The following is a 16,985-nucleotide window of genomic DNA, read 5'->3' on the forward strand; positions in this document are numbered from 1 at the left end:
TGGTACTTCCACTCTGGTGCTGCACCTAAGGTCTGTTGCAGAAAAGAGCGCCCCTCCTCCTTCTCTTAGCACAGTTCTTGGGAGGGCTTATTATGTCTAGTCTATGTGAGTAATCTATGTATGTCTAGTCTAGTGAAAAGAAGGACTAGGGGAGACATGATAGCAATGTTCCAATATTTGAAGGGCTGTCACAAAGACGAGGGGAGTCAACCTATTTACTAGAGCACCAGAAGTCAAGATAAGAAACAATGGATGGAAACTAATCAAGGACAGAAGTAATCTCAAACTAAGGTGGGGAATCCTGACAGTGAGAACAATAAACCAGCAGAATGGCTTGCCTCCGGAAGTGTTCCATCACTGGAGGCTTCCATCACTGTTCCATCACTGAACTACCACCGACCTCCGTTCCTTCCGGCAAAAGTTAAAGACTCACCTATTTCAATCAGCTGGCCTGGCACTTTCTTAGCTTTACCTCCCGGGATTCATTTATTTTAATTGGGTTTGGGGTTTTAATAGGCTTTTAACGTATTATATTTATTATTCTATTACAGTCTCACAACCTCCTTCACCTACGTATTTAATTATTTAACTGTTTATGTATGTATTTTACAACGTATTTTAGTGACTGTACACCGCCCCGAGTCCTCTCCGGGAGAGGGGGCGGTCTATAAGTGTGAATAATAAATAAATAAATAAATAAATTTTAAGAAGAGACTGAACAGCCACTTGTCTGAAATGGTATACGATTTTCTGCTCAAGTAGGGGGTTGGACTAGATGACCTCCAAGATCCCTTCCAACTCTGCTATACTGCTTTATGTTCTCTCTCTCCCCCCCCCCACCCTCACATTTATCTGCTGTCTGACCTATTTTAACTACCGTAGCATGAATATCTATTATTTGAAGGGAACGGCTTGTGTCTGCATTTGTTACCTTAGGCTACAATAAGTCTTATGTCCCACACAGGGCTAAGAAACAGGAGAATCTGTGTCAAATATAGTCAAATATAGCTTCTTATAGTCCAGGGGTCCAGTGTTACCACTAAGATGTTTTGGGGACCCCAATATATGGTAAGAAATCCAAAGCCAAAGTTCTCTATTCAGGACAAGGGCTTCACCAGGAGGCTCATTAACTGGTCGGCTGCTGACCAAGTGATTTCTGAAGGCTGAGTCACCCCTTGATCAATGCAGGGGCCGACTCAAAGCTCCCCCAAACAAAGGCTGCTCAGCTGCTGCCTGAACACATAAAGGGTAGATCGGCTCGCCCCCCCCCCCCCAGTCAATCAAAATCTACCTGCTTGAAGTTAAACATTCCATATCAATTTCTGGTATAATAGAAAGCCAAGCTGGACTTTCTGCTCGACATCAATTCAGCTGCTTGAAAAAAATGGTATGGGGTGAGGCCGTTCATAAGGCCACTCAGTGGGTCTAGCTCCTTCAGACTCAATTTATAAGTGGCTCTACTGAGTCTTCCTTGTGCCCCACCCCCCCGAACCTCTTCTGGTGCCTCTGAATGTTTTTTAAAATGCATGTTTTAAAAACTTAATATTTGGGATGAAATTTCACCAGGGGAAAAGAAATTGGAATCATCCTTTGATCTGGAAAAACACTTCTCTAAATGTGGCTTAGAATTGCATTTTTTGCAGTCCTATCACACTGCTGGATGAATTTGCAATCAATCCCAATTCTAAGAATTTTTTTCCCCATTATTGAGGCCAGCATTGCCCCCCTCTCCAGGTTTCTGCATTCTGGCCTCTTCGTGGATCATTTACATCACCCTGCAGCCCCACAAGGCAACTGTTCAGAAGCTGGGATTGGAGGTGACATGGCATCTCAGGTGGTCACAAACCTGCAATCTATTCAGCAAACTGCCTGGTCTAGGATGGAATTGGGCTCATTTCCAGGATGCCCGGCAGGCCCCAAAGTGACTTGTGGCTGCCAGGGAGACAGGAAAATGACAAGCCCGAAGGCCCAGGGCTGCAGGTTAATGACACGCGTTGTTGGCCCAGCAACGCGCGTTTGGTTCAGCCCCAGAGGGAAGCGAGGGACACCCAGGCAGGCATCAAAAACAGAAAGCTGCCCCTTGCTTTGTGTCAGCCAACACCCAGCTGGTTGGGCTGACTGAGCAGGTCCTTTTCCAGCTCCAAATCCATCCCCCCTTCTCTAACCCAGCCCTCTGGAAATGAACCAGGCTGACCTGCCCAGAAATCTGGGTCTTCCAGACCCTTCCCAAAGCCGCAGCTCAGATTTTGTGAAAACCTTCTCCCGAATTAGTTCCGGCTTGAGCCACCAACCTACAACGGAGTAGGTTGCCCACGGTTGAAGACACAGCAGCTTATTCTTTCACTTGCCTCTGTCCTCTTAGAGCTCCAGGCTACAAATGGCCCAGCAGCAGCTCAGAAGCCATGCGAGGCAACTTTGCTTCGTCTGCAGACATGCACGCTCCAAGAACAAGAACGAGGATCAGTCTCTTGGCTAACATTCCTTCCCAAGCTGTGGCTTATGGCTCCTTGGGAATTTATTCGGGCATCAAGTGTGTACATTCTGGCTTGCTATTGGCTCAGCTTCTGCCTCCCTGGCTTGGACATTCAATACACCACCTTTTGATAACTGGCAGGCACACAACCCCCCTTTTCTGCCATCTATTCCACACCGGACCCCATGCCTGCTCTGCTCACTTACCTTGCTCGCTCACAGGGAGCCTTGGTGTCTGTCTGAACGTTTTCTGCCTGCAGCGCTGGCAGAAGAAATGTCCCCTTGAGAACCCTCATCTCCGCCCAGGTAGAGATGGAGCCAACCAGTCGAGAGCACTCCAGAGTGGGGAAGAAGAGGCACCTGGCTCCCTGGTGCTCTGGGCAACATGTTCCCTGCCTCTGGATCAACTGTGGCTCATCCAAGGTGAGGAGATAAGCCTGCCTGACAAATCTTTCTATGATGGTCCTCCCAGTTTGCCACCTGATTTATGTCAGTTGGACAGGAAAAAGACCTTTTTGGCACTGCTGTTTCTCCGGAGTATCTGAGAACTCCATTTGCTACAGGAAATTCTACCAAACAAGGTTGCCGCCTTGATTCCAAGGGTGAAACCCTTCTCTTTCTGAAAGCCAAGAAGAGGCCTCCCAGTTTGCATCATGGCTTGATCTGCTCCTTGGGCTGGCAATAGCTGCTTCCTGGCAATCTCACAGAACACGACTGTTTTTCAGACTGAGGTCCAGGTTAGACTTAGAGGCAAAGCAGTCTCTCTCTCTCTAACTGTTCTGCTCCAGATTGGCCTGGGTCTCCTGAGGGATCTTCCCACATACAATGGAACCAATCCTTGCTTACAGCTGCTGCTCCCTGTCTCCACCTAAGGGCATCCGGATAACAGCCTCTGCTAGTCTGCTGAAGCTTAGCCAGTGGCTTCTGGAAGAGAAGCAAGAGTTTGCCCCATTTCCCAGAAACCTCTGTGGCTTGCTTTTGGTTAAGCTCCGTCTCAGCTTCCTGGGACAATTACAGCAACAAACCTGCCCCAATTAGACTTAATGATCCACACTTTCTATTCCCAGAGGGCTCAGAGTAGCAGCTCAGGTGTCAACAAAGGAAAAACACTGCTTAGTGGCAGATTGGCGCAGGCTTAACTGATGGTAGAAGGTACTGGGTAGCCTCCACAAATTAATACACTGGAAGGGCAGCAGGTTCTTTTTATCCCCCTCCCCCCACTCCCAACATGGCATCTGCCAAGAGAATCCTGCTTTTCTACCAAAGAGAATGTGGGAAAGGATCTACAGGGCAGCCTTTCATCAAAGCCTCACTAGCTCTTCTCCAACAATGTTGTCCCGTACGCCAATGCTTGCTTTTCTCTGCTCCCTTGAGCAAATGGCAACGAGGGACTGACTACTCAGAAATAATGGCTGCAAAGAGAAGTGAAGGAAACAGAAAAGCCAGAGATAACACCTTAGCTGTGAACACACGCATGCAACTCCTATGTTCTCACCTAATATAAAGGCAGCCTAATATAGATGTTCATTCCTTTTAAAAGTAGTTTATTTCTATATATCGGTTCCACATAAAGCAAAGGTCTTACAAAACCCATTCTGTTGACTAGGAGCGCCTGCCCACAAGGACTCCAGTCACCAAAAGGGAGACAAGGGATATGAGTGGTTTTGGGGGCGGGGGGGGGGGGGGAATCTCTGTTTACAGCAGGCCTTGGCGTTTCAGGTCTTCATAGGTTTTCTTGTTGACCACATTCCCACTGGAGTCTTCATATTCCTCCTGGAATGATAAACGAAGCAAATCCAACACAACACAACAGCAAGACACCCTCTCTCTGTGACAGAACATGAGGATTTTGACCCATCCGAACTGAAAAGTTTCTGCACCAGGAGCCACTTCTATTTTCTCTCTGGGCTGCAGGTATAACCTTGGAATACTCATGGATGATGCCCCTGGGCCTGTCCCTTTTTCCCCTTTGGTTCAAGACTCCCTTGACGGGAGAGTCTCTTCCTCACCTGCTGGCTGGCATTTTCAGTTTCTGTCCCACCCCATTACTGCAGCCAACTCTGTTTCAAGAGGCAACTTGAAAACTTGGACTTCTTTGAAGACGTTTTGCTTCTCATTCAAGAAGCTTCTTCAACTCTGGAAGAAGTGAAATGTCTTCAAAGAAAAACCAGAAAGTCCAGTTGCCTCTTGAAAAAGCACTTTTGGGACACATCTATGCTTAACAACACAGGAATTGTCTCCCCAGTATTTTGATGTCTTTGATATTCCTCCTCCTCTTCCTCGCCTCCCCCTCCTCCCCCCACGAATGGTCCTGTTAATGTTGAGGGAGTCGCAAGGTTTCTGTGCTGAATCTTCCAACCCCTTGAAGTCATGCAGGGAAATGGTGAAGGACATTCCATTACTAAACAGAATTGCTTCTTTTTTGTTCTTCTGGTCAATATAAGAAAAATAATGGCAGACCCTTTTGGAGGAAATTGATGGTTACATGAATCACAGATGAATCTTTGATCAATGTTTTTAAAAAGGAAAACAGCAGAATCTGTAGAAGAATCAGCCTTTCAGCAATAGGAAGAAACTGATCAGATGTAATAGAGCTTTGAAACAAAACATGCACAACTTGGAAATAATTGGATAATATGCCCATTCCCATGAAAGAACTGTCCCAAGTCTGGAGTCACAACTGCATATGAAGACTGGCAAAACTATAAGTCACATATAGAAAGTAAAGATGAGGATGTGCCTTCTGCTTTTAAAAAACGCTCTTTGTATTAGACAAGAAGGGGCAGCAGCGAGTGAAAGAAAATAAGAAAGACCGAGTATTTTAACCGAGCCCCTCACTAGAGGAGTTAAGAGTAATTTAAAATGTAAAAAAAAAATCCTTTGAAAAGATATAGTGCATTTATAACACAATATTAACAAGGATGATTTAAAATGAAATTAGAAGAGTTACATAAAGTGATTTCCTACTGCAGCTCAACAGTTATTTATCTCAGTGGCCAGAGTCAACCCCGAGTCTCCAATCGGGTCCAAGGGCTCAGGGGCTGCAGAACGAGGAGTAAGAAGAACCCCCTCTACCCCAACTTACTTCTGTATCTGGTTGCCACCTCTCCGAAGCCTTCTGTTGCTTCAGCTTGGCCCACACTGGAAAACAGAGGAAAGCCAAGTCCTGCTCTGGGGTGCTGAGGGGGAGCTTTCAGAAGCTCCTGTGAGATAATAACCTCCCCCCCCCCCCCGAGGCTTTTCCCTGATGCAAGCCCAACCATTTTGACTGCCCCGCCACTCAACACCCCCTGCCAAGGCCAGGCTTTGCACTCGCTTACACGACACGGCATCTTCGATCTGTGTAACGTTTGCGAAGTGAGCTGTGTTGGGAATGCCCAAGCATCGCATCCCATGAGCGTGGCGCCATTCCTGTAGAGCACAAGGGATGATAAAACCAAGGACTAGGCCTCCTAAAACAAGGACTGCTCTTGAGAAGCCAAGAATGGACTGGGGAAGTTAGGAATCCTGAAGCTTAAAGGAGACATTTTGGCCACAGAGTCCACCCCCGTTTCATCCAAATTAAAGGGTCCCAGATGTCTGCACACACATTCTTTGCCTCTTCCTGAAAGAATGCTATGACATTGGGGTCTCGAGAGAGGCAGGACGCAAAAGCAGCTCTCTCCCAGCCACAGAGCAGTGCTGAGGTTACTAGAAATAGCAATAGCACTTAGGCTTATATACTGCTCACGGTACTTTACAGCCATCCCTAAGCGGTTTACAGTCAGCATATTCCCCCCCCCCCCCCCAACAATCTGGGTCCTCATTTTACCTACCTCGGAAGGATGGCAGGTTGAGTCAACCTTGAGCCTAGTGAGATTCAAACTGCCAAATTGCAAGCAGCAGAATTAGCCTGCAGTACTGCATTGCACCACCAGGCCTTGAAGTCAGAGGAAACTACCAAGATTCCAGACCAGCAAGGAACCTGCTCTGGAATCAGCCTGAAAAGCCCACCCACACCCACCCCAGCCTCAGGAATCCCACCCTCTCCGCTGGCACTTCTTACCGCGAAGTGTCGCTGGAAAGCTTTGGGCCCACGGTATGTATAATTCCCACAGATCTCACAGTTGTAGTTGATGTTCAACCCGTGGAGCTTGTAGAGCCAGTAGGGAATTGGCTGGAAGGGAAAGAGCCGCAGAGGTCACCAGATGCCATGTGCAAGGCCAGTCCCAGGATGAGACGGAGGCCCCTCAGTCCTGCCAGAAGCCTTACCTTACCATCCCAGCCCAGTGGCAGGTTCTTGGGGTTGTAGATGATCTCATTGTCTTCATCCTCACTTTCGCTCTCACTGATCTGCTCTTCCTCTTCCTCCTCACGCTCTTCCCCAGTCCGCGCCTGCTTGCGCTGCACGTTTTCATGCGTCAACTGCCGTTGCTCCTGAGGGACAATGAGGCCTGTGAATACAGCAGCCCCTGCCTGGGACCTCCATGCTCAGGGGAGGGGTGGCTCTTACCCCAAGGATCTCCACGTACTCATAGATCTGGGCCTCTAGGAAGGCCACGTCCTTATTCCGCTCTGTGTCCCTGTCAAGACAACCATGGTGCCCACCAGTGAGCAACCCCAGCTGGCGCCAAAGGCGGCTCTGCTTCTTCACCCCAGGACGCAAGACCATTAAAGGAGGGGACCAATTCAAAAAGGGCCTGAGCAGGCAATGCAGACTCACCGCTTGCTCCCTTTGGTCTTTGGGTTTTTGGCAAAGAGAGCAGGATCAAGGGCTTCCAGGGACTTGCCCTTTGTGCTGAAAAGCCTCTGAGCACGTTCCTCCAACGTCCTGGGCAAGAAGGAGAGCAGGAACCCCTCAGATCTGGCCCCAGGGTGCATTTTAGCATTGTAAATAAGAGCCAGGCGTGTAGCTAGGGAACGGGGAACTAGAAAATGCTGGAAGTTCCTTGCCACCCAAGGACATACAGAACGTGTTTTGGGGTAGGAAGCAGAGACAACAGCTTGATTCTTTTGTACAAGAACTATTGTGGCTTTCAAACCTGCTGAGATCAAGGGCTTCTGCTTCTTCTCGCCAGAGGGTGCCACCCGCCCTCCAGGCAAAGGTCCGCATGCTCCCCAGGAAAGCCAATATGCCTGTGCCACTTCTCTGCATGTTCCCCAGGCTGCCAGGCCACCCCAAGCGCTAAAGCTCTTTCCACTTACCCTCCGCACTTCAGACCTAAGGCCAGCAGGGCAGATTTCAGCCGATCTAGACCGAGGGAAGCCAACTCCTATGGGGAAGTAACAAAAGCTGACTCCCACCTTGTAGGGCTATGGAGGAAACTGGCCCTAAGGGGGGGTGGGGCTGGGGGGTGTCACTCCTAACCTCCCACTCTCCCACTCCCCGATCCAGAAGAGATTCAGAATGGTTACTAACCTCCCAAGAGGAGAAGGCAGAGAGGTCCAGGTGAGCCCCAGCATGCGTGAGGGCACTGCTAGTCTCTTTCTGTCAAGGGACAACAGGAGGACATGTAGACAAAGGTTGTGCAGATCAGTGGCCTTCAGATGCGCTTAGCCCCAACTCTCCCAGCCATTTAGGTAGACTGACACAGAGGCACAGGCTGGGAGGAGGCGTCTCTTCCAGAAACATGAACAATTAACATGATTTACAACAGTTGTGCTTCACATTAAGCCTCACCCATCACAGAATGGCACTCACCGGCCAACCAGGGAAAGTGCCAATCTCCCACTTTTTCTCAAAATCTCCCTGAATTTTGCCAAACAGCTCATTCTGGTCAAGCAGAGGCTTTACTCGGTCTGTATAGTCCTGCAGATATTCCAACAGCATCTCCAAATACCTGTAAAAAAACAGACTGACTGTGGCAGGCGAGCCTGGCATTTTCCAACCCAGATGGGCGTCTTCCCCATCCGTCAACTAGCAGCAACTGAGAGCTACCATACCATTCATGAATGTGCAAGCACAAACTCAAACCACCTTAAACCTGTGCCTGCTACTGCAACCCAAGAGGAGAAAAGAGAAATTCTGCTGTAAACCTCCTTTTGTTCACACAAAACCGTTGATTTGACCAACTTTAATAGCCCAGAGGATGACACATTCCCCCTTTCACAGGAAAGCCTCACCTTCTGTACTCAGCATTCTTTCTGTCCTTTGGAATGTCAAAGAGCTGGTCAAAAGTAGACAGGTAAGTGATGTAGTCAAGTTTCTGCAATAGCATGAAGAAAGAGAAGGGAGTTTGCCACAATTCTCTGAAACCCTAGGCCAGCGATGGCGAACCTTTTTTGGCTTACGTGCCATAAGTGGGGGGAGCGCAGGAGGGTCGTGTGCGGGCGTGCCTCACCCATAATGCAATGCGCGACCCCCCAGTGCGCATGCGCGCACTACAGGCGCAACCCCCCATTTTTACATGCTTTTTTCGCCCTCCCCAGGCTCCAGAGGCTTTATAGGAGCATGGGGAGGGCGAAAACAGCCTCCCCCACCCCCCGGAGGCGTCAGGGAAGACTCTGGATGGTCTCTGAAGCCTCTGGAGCGCTCAAAACGACCCTCCGAGCAAACCAGAAGTCACTTCCTGTTTGCTCGGAGGACTTCCGGTTTGCTCGGAGGGTCATTTTGAGCGTTCCGAAGGCTTCAGGGAATTTCATGAAGCCTCCGGAGGGCCTCTGGGGGGGCGGGGGAGGCTCTTTTCACCCACCCCAGGCTCCTATAAAGCCTCTGGAGCCTGGGGAGGGCGAAAAATGGCTTTAAAAAAGGGTGAACTCAGCTGGCCAGCACACGCATGCGCGCTGGCCAGCTGACAGGGCAGCGCCTCACGTGCCCTGACAAATGGCTCTGTGTGCCACCTGTGACACGTATGCCATAGGTTCACCATCACTGGCCTAGGCCAAAGCAACTGCTCTCTGGAGGTTCCTACGGCTGCCCTTGATGTGAGGCTGAGGGAGAGAAGAGCCTTGCACATGCTCACCCTTCTCTTTCAGCCCAACAAGAGCCCACCTTCCTTTTATTCTTCTCCCTCCCTCATTTCGTATCACTTCAGTGCGCTTCCCTTTTATATAGCTCTATTAAGCATAAATCTGAGGGCACAATCCGCAAGGATGAGAGCAAAACAAGGGAGCATCAGTTCTGCCCCCCCCCCCCCAGTCCGAAACACAATATGGCAGCCTCACCTCAGACGACTTGAGATTGATGTACTTCAGGTAGCAATCGTGCAGGTCCAGATAGCGGCCATATCCTTCTTCATCAGTGAACTCCACAAGGTCTACGAGAAGCCAAGAATGAAAGATGGCCCAGAACCACCCCGGAGGAGGAAGCAAGGATAGCCATCTTTAGCACATGATTGATTCATTTGAAAAAAGAAAGGCAAGCATGAATCCTGCCACACAGACTTACTCTGAGCCTCTTCGCTTGGGTTTTCCCGGGCCTTTAGGAGCTCCTCAAATTCTACTGACATGGGCACACAGATCTACAAAGGTAATGCATAGTTTTTGGTTCTGCTTCTGCTTCATGATCCCCCTCCCCAAAAACTGAAAGAAAAAAAAAGTGTTGCATGCAGGAAGTCACTCAAGCATGTTTGAACACAATGAAACCCTTCTTATTCTTCCACACGAGCACAAAGGATATACTGCGAGGTAAGTTCACTGCCATGGCCAGAGGAAGCGGGGAGGAAAGGGAAGTCTTTCAAGTGAGCTTTACTGACAGCAACAGAGGCTTGGTTTTGGTTTTTGCAACAATGGTACAAAGTTCACAAATGAATGCTGCTCTGCAGAGACTGAATTTGTCTTCTTAAGGAGATGGACAATTAAAGTCATTACTACTTGGATGCAAATGCAAAAGTCTGGTTTAAAAAGTGGTCAGGCACAAAACATAGATTTTAAGAAGTTCAATTTTAATAAAGAGAAATAAAAGCAAAATCTTTGGAAAGAAAACCTTAAAGAAAAGTTTTGTAGTTGATCAGAATTTCTTGTAGAGGAAATTAAGGATAGCACTTTTTCCAACAACATCAACAAAGAAAACAAGAAGACACAGGAAGAAGTTAATATAGCTGAAGATGCAGCTCACAAACGACCTTTCTGAAAATGGTAGAAAGGACCAAGAAATAAGGTCAGGAAGACAAAGGCAGAAATGAGCCAAGGTGAGTGGGAGAGGCAAAATCCAGCAAGGTTGTGAGGATGCCTTTGAATCACATTTAAGTCTTTATAACTGCCTGGACAAGCTCCTGCTGTTTTCTTGGCTAAATTTCAAATGGTTTGCCTTCACTTTCTTTTTCCTAGACTGAGGGAAAGGTAAGTGGCCAAGGTCACTCAGCCTTGTTTTGTTCCCAAACTGAGAAAAGCCTGGTGCCTTAACTTTGATATCAAACTGGCTCTCCCAGCAAGAAGAGCTCTTTCAAATATGTCAACAGTAAGAAGAAGACAAATGAGCTTGTGAATTTTGCTCATTCCAAATGAAGAAAACAGAGGAATGCCTTTTACCTGTATCCAAAGACTGAAGAGCTGCTAGGATCTTAAAATTATTTTTTGAAAAGAGCTGGGGAGGTGTTAGAGGACAAGAGAAAATCAAATATGGCACCCCACTTCCAGAAAGGGAGAAAAAAAAGAAGATTCTAGAAATTATCAACTAAGGTATTAATTGAAGACAGTATCAGCTTGGCTTTGTGAAGAAGATTGTATGAGATAAATCTTATTTCTTTTGAAAAGGGAACTGCATTAAAGTTAAATAATCAACCTCAAAATCAGCGTCTGACAACATTCCATTCGACCATCTCTTAGAGAGAATTCAGACTGCACAACAGTAAGAAGTCTGAATTCAGAGTCATCAGTGGCTCTACATTAAGTGGATGGGATCTCTCAAGGCCACAACCATTCCACATTTTCTTTAAGATGCGGTCAACAAGTTTGATGGACTGCTTATCTAATCTGCAGGTCTGGCCAATATCTGGGATAATAGAATGAGAGTGTAGCATAGGTAATCCCCGATTTACAACTATTGATTTGCAAAGGGCTGGATGAGGTGACCTTTGTGGTCACTTCAAGTTCTTCAATTCTAAGAGCAAGAGTTGTCCTCTCTCAACTCTTAGCAAAAAAGATACAGTTCTACTGAAGGGAAAGCTACAGCCAGTTATGCTCAACCTGTGATGGCTTGTTTCTGGGCCCTGGATGAACCAGACTCTTGACGCCTGACATCTAGCGCCACTCTCTTTCTCAAGAATTGGGCTGGCCTGAAGCCCAGAACCTCTACAGACAGAGGCAACCCTACAGACCACCTGCTGGGCAATGCCAGCGGTTCTTCTCCAAGTCAAGAGACTAATTGATAAACCTCTACAGCGTAAGAACTTTGGGGAGTTATCTTGGTTTTAAAACATTTTAATACAATGTATACAGTGTTAAAAAATTAAAAAGCTCAGTTTTCTACAAAATCAAACTGTATTGAGACACCCCCCCACCCCCCAAAAGAACACCACTTTCAGCCTTAAAGATTATTCCTTGCTTAAACTATCAAAACTGCCTTTTGGCACAGCGATTGCCAGAGAAGGTTAAGGGAAAGCCCGAGCAAGGGGAGGCTGTGCCCGGCCCGCCCCCCCCCCCCCTTACCTCGTTGGGATGCTTGCGATGGAACTCCTTGATCTGCTTCAGCCGGTTGTAGAACTCGGCGAACTCGTTGGGCCCAGAAATCGCGCCGAGCTCCTCCTTTCGCAATCTGGGGGATGGGGGGGAGCCCAGCGCGGGGGTCAGCGTGTCTTGCGGCCGCCCTGCAGGCCTCCCCCCCCTCCCGCGCTCCTGTCCCCGGCGCTTACCCGTCCTTGTCATCATAGAGGTCGCGCAGGTTGCCGCTGACTTCCATGTAGCGCTGCAAAAGAAGCCCGTCACGTCAGCCGCCCCCGAGGTCAGCCGCCCACCACCACCACCACCCACCCCCCGGCACTCACGTCCTGCATGGCCCGCGTGCGGTGGTCGGAGTTGATCTGGTCCCGCAGCTGCTCGAGAGAGAGAGAGAAGGGTCAGGGCCGGCTCAGGCCCGGCTGCCGACGCCCCCCGACGCCCCCCCCTTCCCCGGCCCCCACCGTGGACTTGCGGGTCAGCATCTCCTTGACCATCACGTCCATCAGCCGCTCGCGCTCCTCGTGGTAGCGGCGCTGCTGCTCTAGGATGGTCTCCATGGTGGCGGTGGCGGTGGCGGCCTCGGACCCGGAAGTCGTCTCCCGCGCGCCCCGGTCCCCCCCCTCGCCCGCGCAGGAAGGTTCCGCCCGGGCGCCCCGAGCCTAGTTAGTCCCGCCGAGCTAGAACGCCCCCCCTCCCCGCCCAGGAGGCGACGCTCTAGGCTTGCGGCGGAGGCGTAAAGAGGGAGGCAGCCGAGCGACGCGAAGGAAGGGGAGACTCTGTGGAAGGGGGACGCTACCAGGGCGGGGCCGGCGGGGAGGTCTTGGTTAAGCCCAACTGCCTTTCCGGCGCCGGGGAAGCGCCTGTGGAGGAGACGGAGCCTTCGAGCGTCTCGCTTGCTGCAGTGTCGCACTTAATCGGGTTGCCCGGCCTGAGCCAGTGAAGCTTCCTTCGTTCGTGCTGCGGGCCCATCGCGACTCTGACCGGACTAGATTGGGTTGTTTCTCCGTGCCCTATAATATATGAGGGTATATAGGCACAATCATTTACTTATTTATATTCTCTCATGCTTATGTAGTGTATATTGAGGGCGGGGTGTGTGTGTGACCCTTGGAGAGCCGAATGCAACGACATTTTAATGTATGCCGATTAGTTTAAAGAGACAAAGTTGTTCTAAGTTTTAATTTAGAATAGAATAGGTATAGAGCTGGAAGAGACTTTGGAGGTTTTCTAGCCCAACCCTCTGCTCAAGCAGGAGAACCTATATCACTTCAGATAAGTGACTGTCTACTCTAGACTCTTCTTCAAAACCTCCAGGGATGGAGCGCCCAAGATTTCTGAATGGCAAACTCTTCCACTGGTCCTCACTGTTAGGAAGTTTCTCCTTAAATTCCACGTTGCTTCTCTCTTTGGTTAATTTCCGTTTGTCATGCAGAGGAGCTGGTCTGGTTCTAGCCACCTCTGAAGGGCAGGGAGCGCCGGAGGAGCTGAGAAACCTCTTGTTTCCAATGGTTTCTGCCCACCCAGTCCTTTTCAGCAGAGGGAGGGAGGGGAGTCTCTCCGAGCCCCTCCATTAAACATGGCATCTTGTGGGACCCGGGAAGCCTGCCTTTTCCTGGGGTTATGACTTGGGTCCCAGACCTGGGATTGACATGATTTGTTCAATGGTCCCTGTTTTGTTGTTTCTGTCCTGTTAGATTATTAAAGTCTGGGCTGCCTGATGCAATGTTTTTAGCTGTTTTGATATTTTCTTTAGTTTTGTTTGCCATCCATAGTCCAGGGAATGACCAATAAATAAATAATTAATTAATTTTGTGACACTTTATCTACCTTTCTGTCTTTTAAATTCCTCTTCCAGAACCTCAAAAATACTTTTCGACAGGGTGGCCCATTAGAGAACTGGATTTCAACAATCCAAGAAAATTTAGCCCAAATAATGACTTCCTGCATTTTCAGGCAGCTTGCACTACGTCAAATGTGAGCTGCAAAGAAGTAATCTCCACCCAGTCAATGGGTTAAGTCAGTGATTCCCAAAGTGTGCGCTATCTGGGGAGCCGCGCTATCGTCATAAGGGCGCCGCGAAATATTCAATTAATACCTGCGCCTGCTGGGTCTAACGCTGACGTCCCTCTCGGGCTTTGGAGGGAAGCTTCTGCAAAACCCCGGGCATGACAAGTCTCCCAGGCTGAAATTTGCCGAGCTGTACGCGTGCGCCTGTTTTCCACGGTGTGGAGCAGCGGCAAGATTCTGGGCGGTGAGCGATGATTCCGGGGGGCATCAGTGGGGGGGGGCAGGGTCCCCCTCGCGTTCCTCATCTTCCCGGATGGCCCCTGGAATCATCGCTCGCTGCGCAGAATCTCGCCGCTGCTCCACGCCGTGGAAAACAGGCGCGTGCGCACAGCTCGGCAAATTAAAGCCTGGGAGACTTGTTGCCACTCGCCTTTGCAGAAGCTTCCCTCCGAAGCGTTCCGAGGGAGGGCTGTCAACTTCCCTCCGAAGTCTTGGTGACCACAGTGTGTGTGTGTGTGTGAGTGAGACAGACAGAGAGAGGAACAGAGAGAGGGAGTGAGGGAGGGAATCAGAGAGAGACTGACAGACAGACACACACACACACACACAGGGGGAGGGAGGGAGAGAAAGATAGACAGACAGAGAGACACATACAGAGTGAGTGATTAAGTGAATGAGTGAGAGACAGACACACCCACATACACAGAGTGACAGAGAGAGAGGAAGGGAGGGGAGAGAGACAGAGGGAGAGACAGAGACACACACACACACAGTGAGTGAGAGACAGACAGACACACACACACACAGAGTGACAGAGATGGGGGAAGGAGGAGAGAGAGACAGAGATACAGAGAGAGAGAGAGACAGATAGACACCCAGAGAAAATGACAGAGGGAGACAGAGAGGGAGGGAGGGAGAGAGAGACAAAGAGCCAGAGAGAGAGAGAGAAATAAAAAGAAAAAAAGAAAGAAAGTGGGAGAGAGAGATGAAAGAAAGAAAGAAAAACAACATATGACAACAATTGAGCCCAAAATTTTGGTTGCTAAGCAAGAGCGGCTCTCCAAATAAATTTCAATCGTGGGTTTTGGCGAGATTTGGCTCAGTTGAAAAAAAAGGTTGCCCACCACTGGGCTAGTGTGGTGGTTAAGTTACTTTTCAAAAGCTATTTTTCTGATCCAAGATTTGAGAAGTTGTGCAGCGAACAACAAGCCCATCCATCCCATTAATAATTTTAAATCATTAAACGATGTTCAATAAATTGTGAATTTAAAGCTCGTGTTTAATTTATTTTTCAATTAACCTAACCTTAACGAACTAAAAAGTAGATTTCCAAATCCTTAAAAAGTCAAAAATTAAAAAAAATCGGATGTACCTATTAAGGGAGCCGCGGAAAAAATCCGAAGTGTTATGGGAGCCGCAAACCGAAAAAGATTGGGAACCTCTGGGTTAAGTTCTATTTCTGTCTCTGTTATATGCATTTGCTTTCTGGCTATGAAGTTTGTCTGGCTCATCTTTTGAGCACAGAATTCAGTCAGACTATGCACCTACTACTGGCAGTTACACTCAAGAATAAGGACTGCTCAAAGGAGGAGCCAAAGTCGTGACGTTACAACGTGCGGTCTCGGCACTCCGAGACCACCGTTGATACTTTTGCCGCTGGACGGTCCATTTGGACCTAGAGACTGTGATCAGGAAGACGAAGCCTGCTTTGTCTTAGGGACACCGCAAAGTCCCTAATTGACCCAAGGAACGCTCTTCAAGCCAGCGGTAAACAAGCAGCCCCAGGCTGATGAAGTCAGGACGGCTCCTGAAGGAAGGAAGTGAAAAGAGAAAGTGAGTCCATCTGGTGAGGTATTTTTTCTATTTTGGGAAAGACTGCCCAAAGAAACTTTTTAAAGCCAAATTAGATCCTTAAGCAAAAGAATCAAGCGGCGAAATTAACTTATATTGGATTGCTTTGGAAAGCTTTTTTTTTCTTTGTAACTATACTTTGTGGATTGAAGTGCTCGCAACATTTCTCGTTTCTCTTAAAGTGAACAGATTAATTTTTTCTTCTTCTACCTTTTGTTACTTTATTTTTTGACTTCTGGATTAAAACATTCCTTTTTATTTTAACAGTTCTTCCTATTACTTATTATTAAATTTCATTAAAGAACTTTGTTTCCTATAAGCCAGAGATAAATATTAGAAAGTGAAAAGTAGCAACACTGCCACTGGGAGGTCAGAGGCTGGAGTCTTTGAAACAATGTATCTCTTCTTTTTTCCTCTTTGATCTTACTGACTTTGTAGCTGAAGGGTTTGCAATTTGTTTACAGAAACTGATAAAGAGCCAAGGGCACGAATTGTTTTCACAGATGCTTTTGAGAACTATTTTGGCAGGGGAGAGAAAGGGGGAAAAAACCAGAACCCTTCTCCTTTGAAGATCATAAAAGAACTTGTGTTTAAGTCAACCTAAAATAAAAAATAAAATAAAAGAGGCCTGGAAAGCTAGAGTGGCAGTGGCTATTAGGGTTTTTTTTTCTTTTCCTTCTTCTTTTTTGGAAACACGGATCAATATTCAGATTGTCAGCGTTCCAAATATCATGCAGAATTAAATCAGAGTCCAAGGCAGAGCTATCCTTAAAGTTCCAATTTAATAAGACAGACATGTTGGCATCGGACTCTGTAAATCCCAAATCTGAAGAGCTTCCTGGGATTCCACCCAGTTGAAAGTTCATGATCTATCCCCACACCCATAAATCCATCACATGGTCCAATCTTCTTCTTCCACGCTGGCATCTCCAACCAGGTGTCGAGGTGTGGAGACAAAAGATGACCTTGGCTTCTAGAAAGGAATGACAATACATTCCACAATTCTACTCCTTTCTATTCCCCCTCCCAATTACTACACTAACGAAACAGCATAGGAAAATAATAGAAAGTGTGGCAGG

The 16,985-nt window shown here is 48.1% G+C and overlaps 2 protein-coding genes across 2 annotated transcripts in view; one reads left to right on the forward strand and one right to left on the reverse strand.

The window, feature by feature from the left end:
* The window catches only part of LOC309396890 (uncharacterized protein), a 393,556-nt gene that overhangs the window by 145,886 nt on the left and 230,685 nt on the right, over positions 1-16,985 (forward strand). The gene's annotated exons all lie outside the window — the stretch shown is intronic.
* SF3A3 (splicing factor 3a subunit 3) lies at positions 4,000-12,682 on the reverse strand. The gene is made up of 17 exons (XM_081961628.1): positions 12,510-12,682; positions 12,375-12,422; positions 12,243-12,295; positions 12,040-12,145; positions 9,839-9,911; positions 9,616-9,707; positions 8,575-8,657; positions 8,153-8,291; positions 7,871-7,939; positions 7,657-7,724; positions 7,175-7,282; positions 6,965-7,034; positions 6,724-6,888; positions 6,518-6,628; positions 5,793-5,883; positions 5,558-5,613; positions 4,000-4,245 (listed from the first exon to the last, which is right to left on the reverse strand). Exons 1-17 carry the CDS (start codon positions 12,603-12,605, stop codon positions 4,168-4,170), a joined length of 1,506 nt encoding a protein of 501 aa, XP_081817754.1. The 5' UTR covers positions 12,606-12,682; the 3' UTR covers positions 4,000-4,167.

The sequence above is a fragment of the Natrix helvetica genome (assembly GCF_964273705.1).
Source record: "Natrix helvetica genome assembly, chromosome: 9".
Classification (NCBI taxonomy): Eukaryota; Metazoa; Chordata; class Lepidosauria; order Squamata; family Natricidae; genus Natrix; species Natrix helvetica.

What these genes read in the sequence shown, in the direction of transcription:
- SF3A3 (XM_081961628.1), bottom strand. Translation starts at nt 12,605, where the DNA reads ATGGAGACCATCCTAGAGCAGCAGCGCCGCTACCACGAGGAGCGCGAG. An exon ending in CTGCCTTCTCCTCTTGGGAG is followed by an intron (nt 7,725 to 7,870) that starts GTTAGTAACCAT and finishes ACTTCCCCATAG; the next exon opens with GAGTTGGCTTCCCTCGGTCT. An exon ending in GGTGGCAACCAGATACAGAA is followed by an intron (nt 4,246 to 5,557) that starts GTAAGTTGGGGT and finishes TTATCATTCCAG; the next exon opens with GAGGAATATGAAGACTCCAG.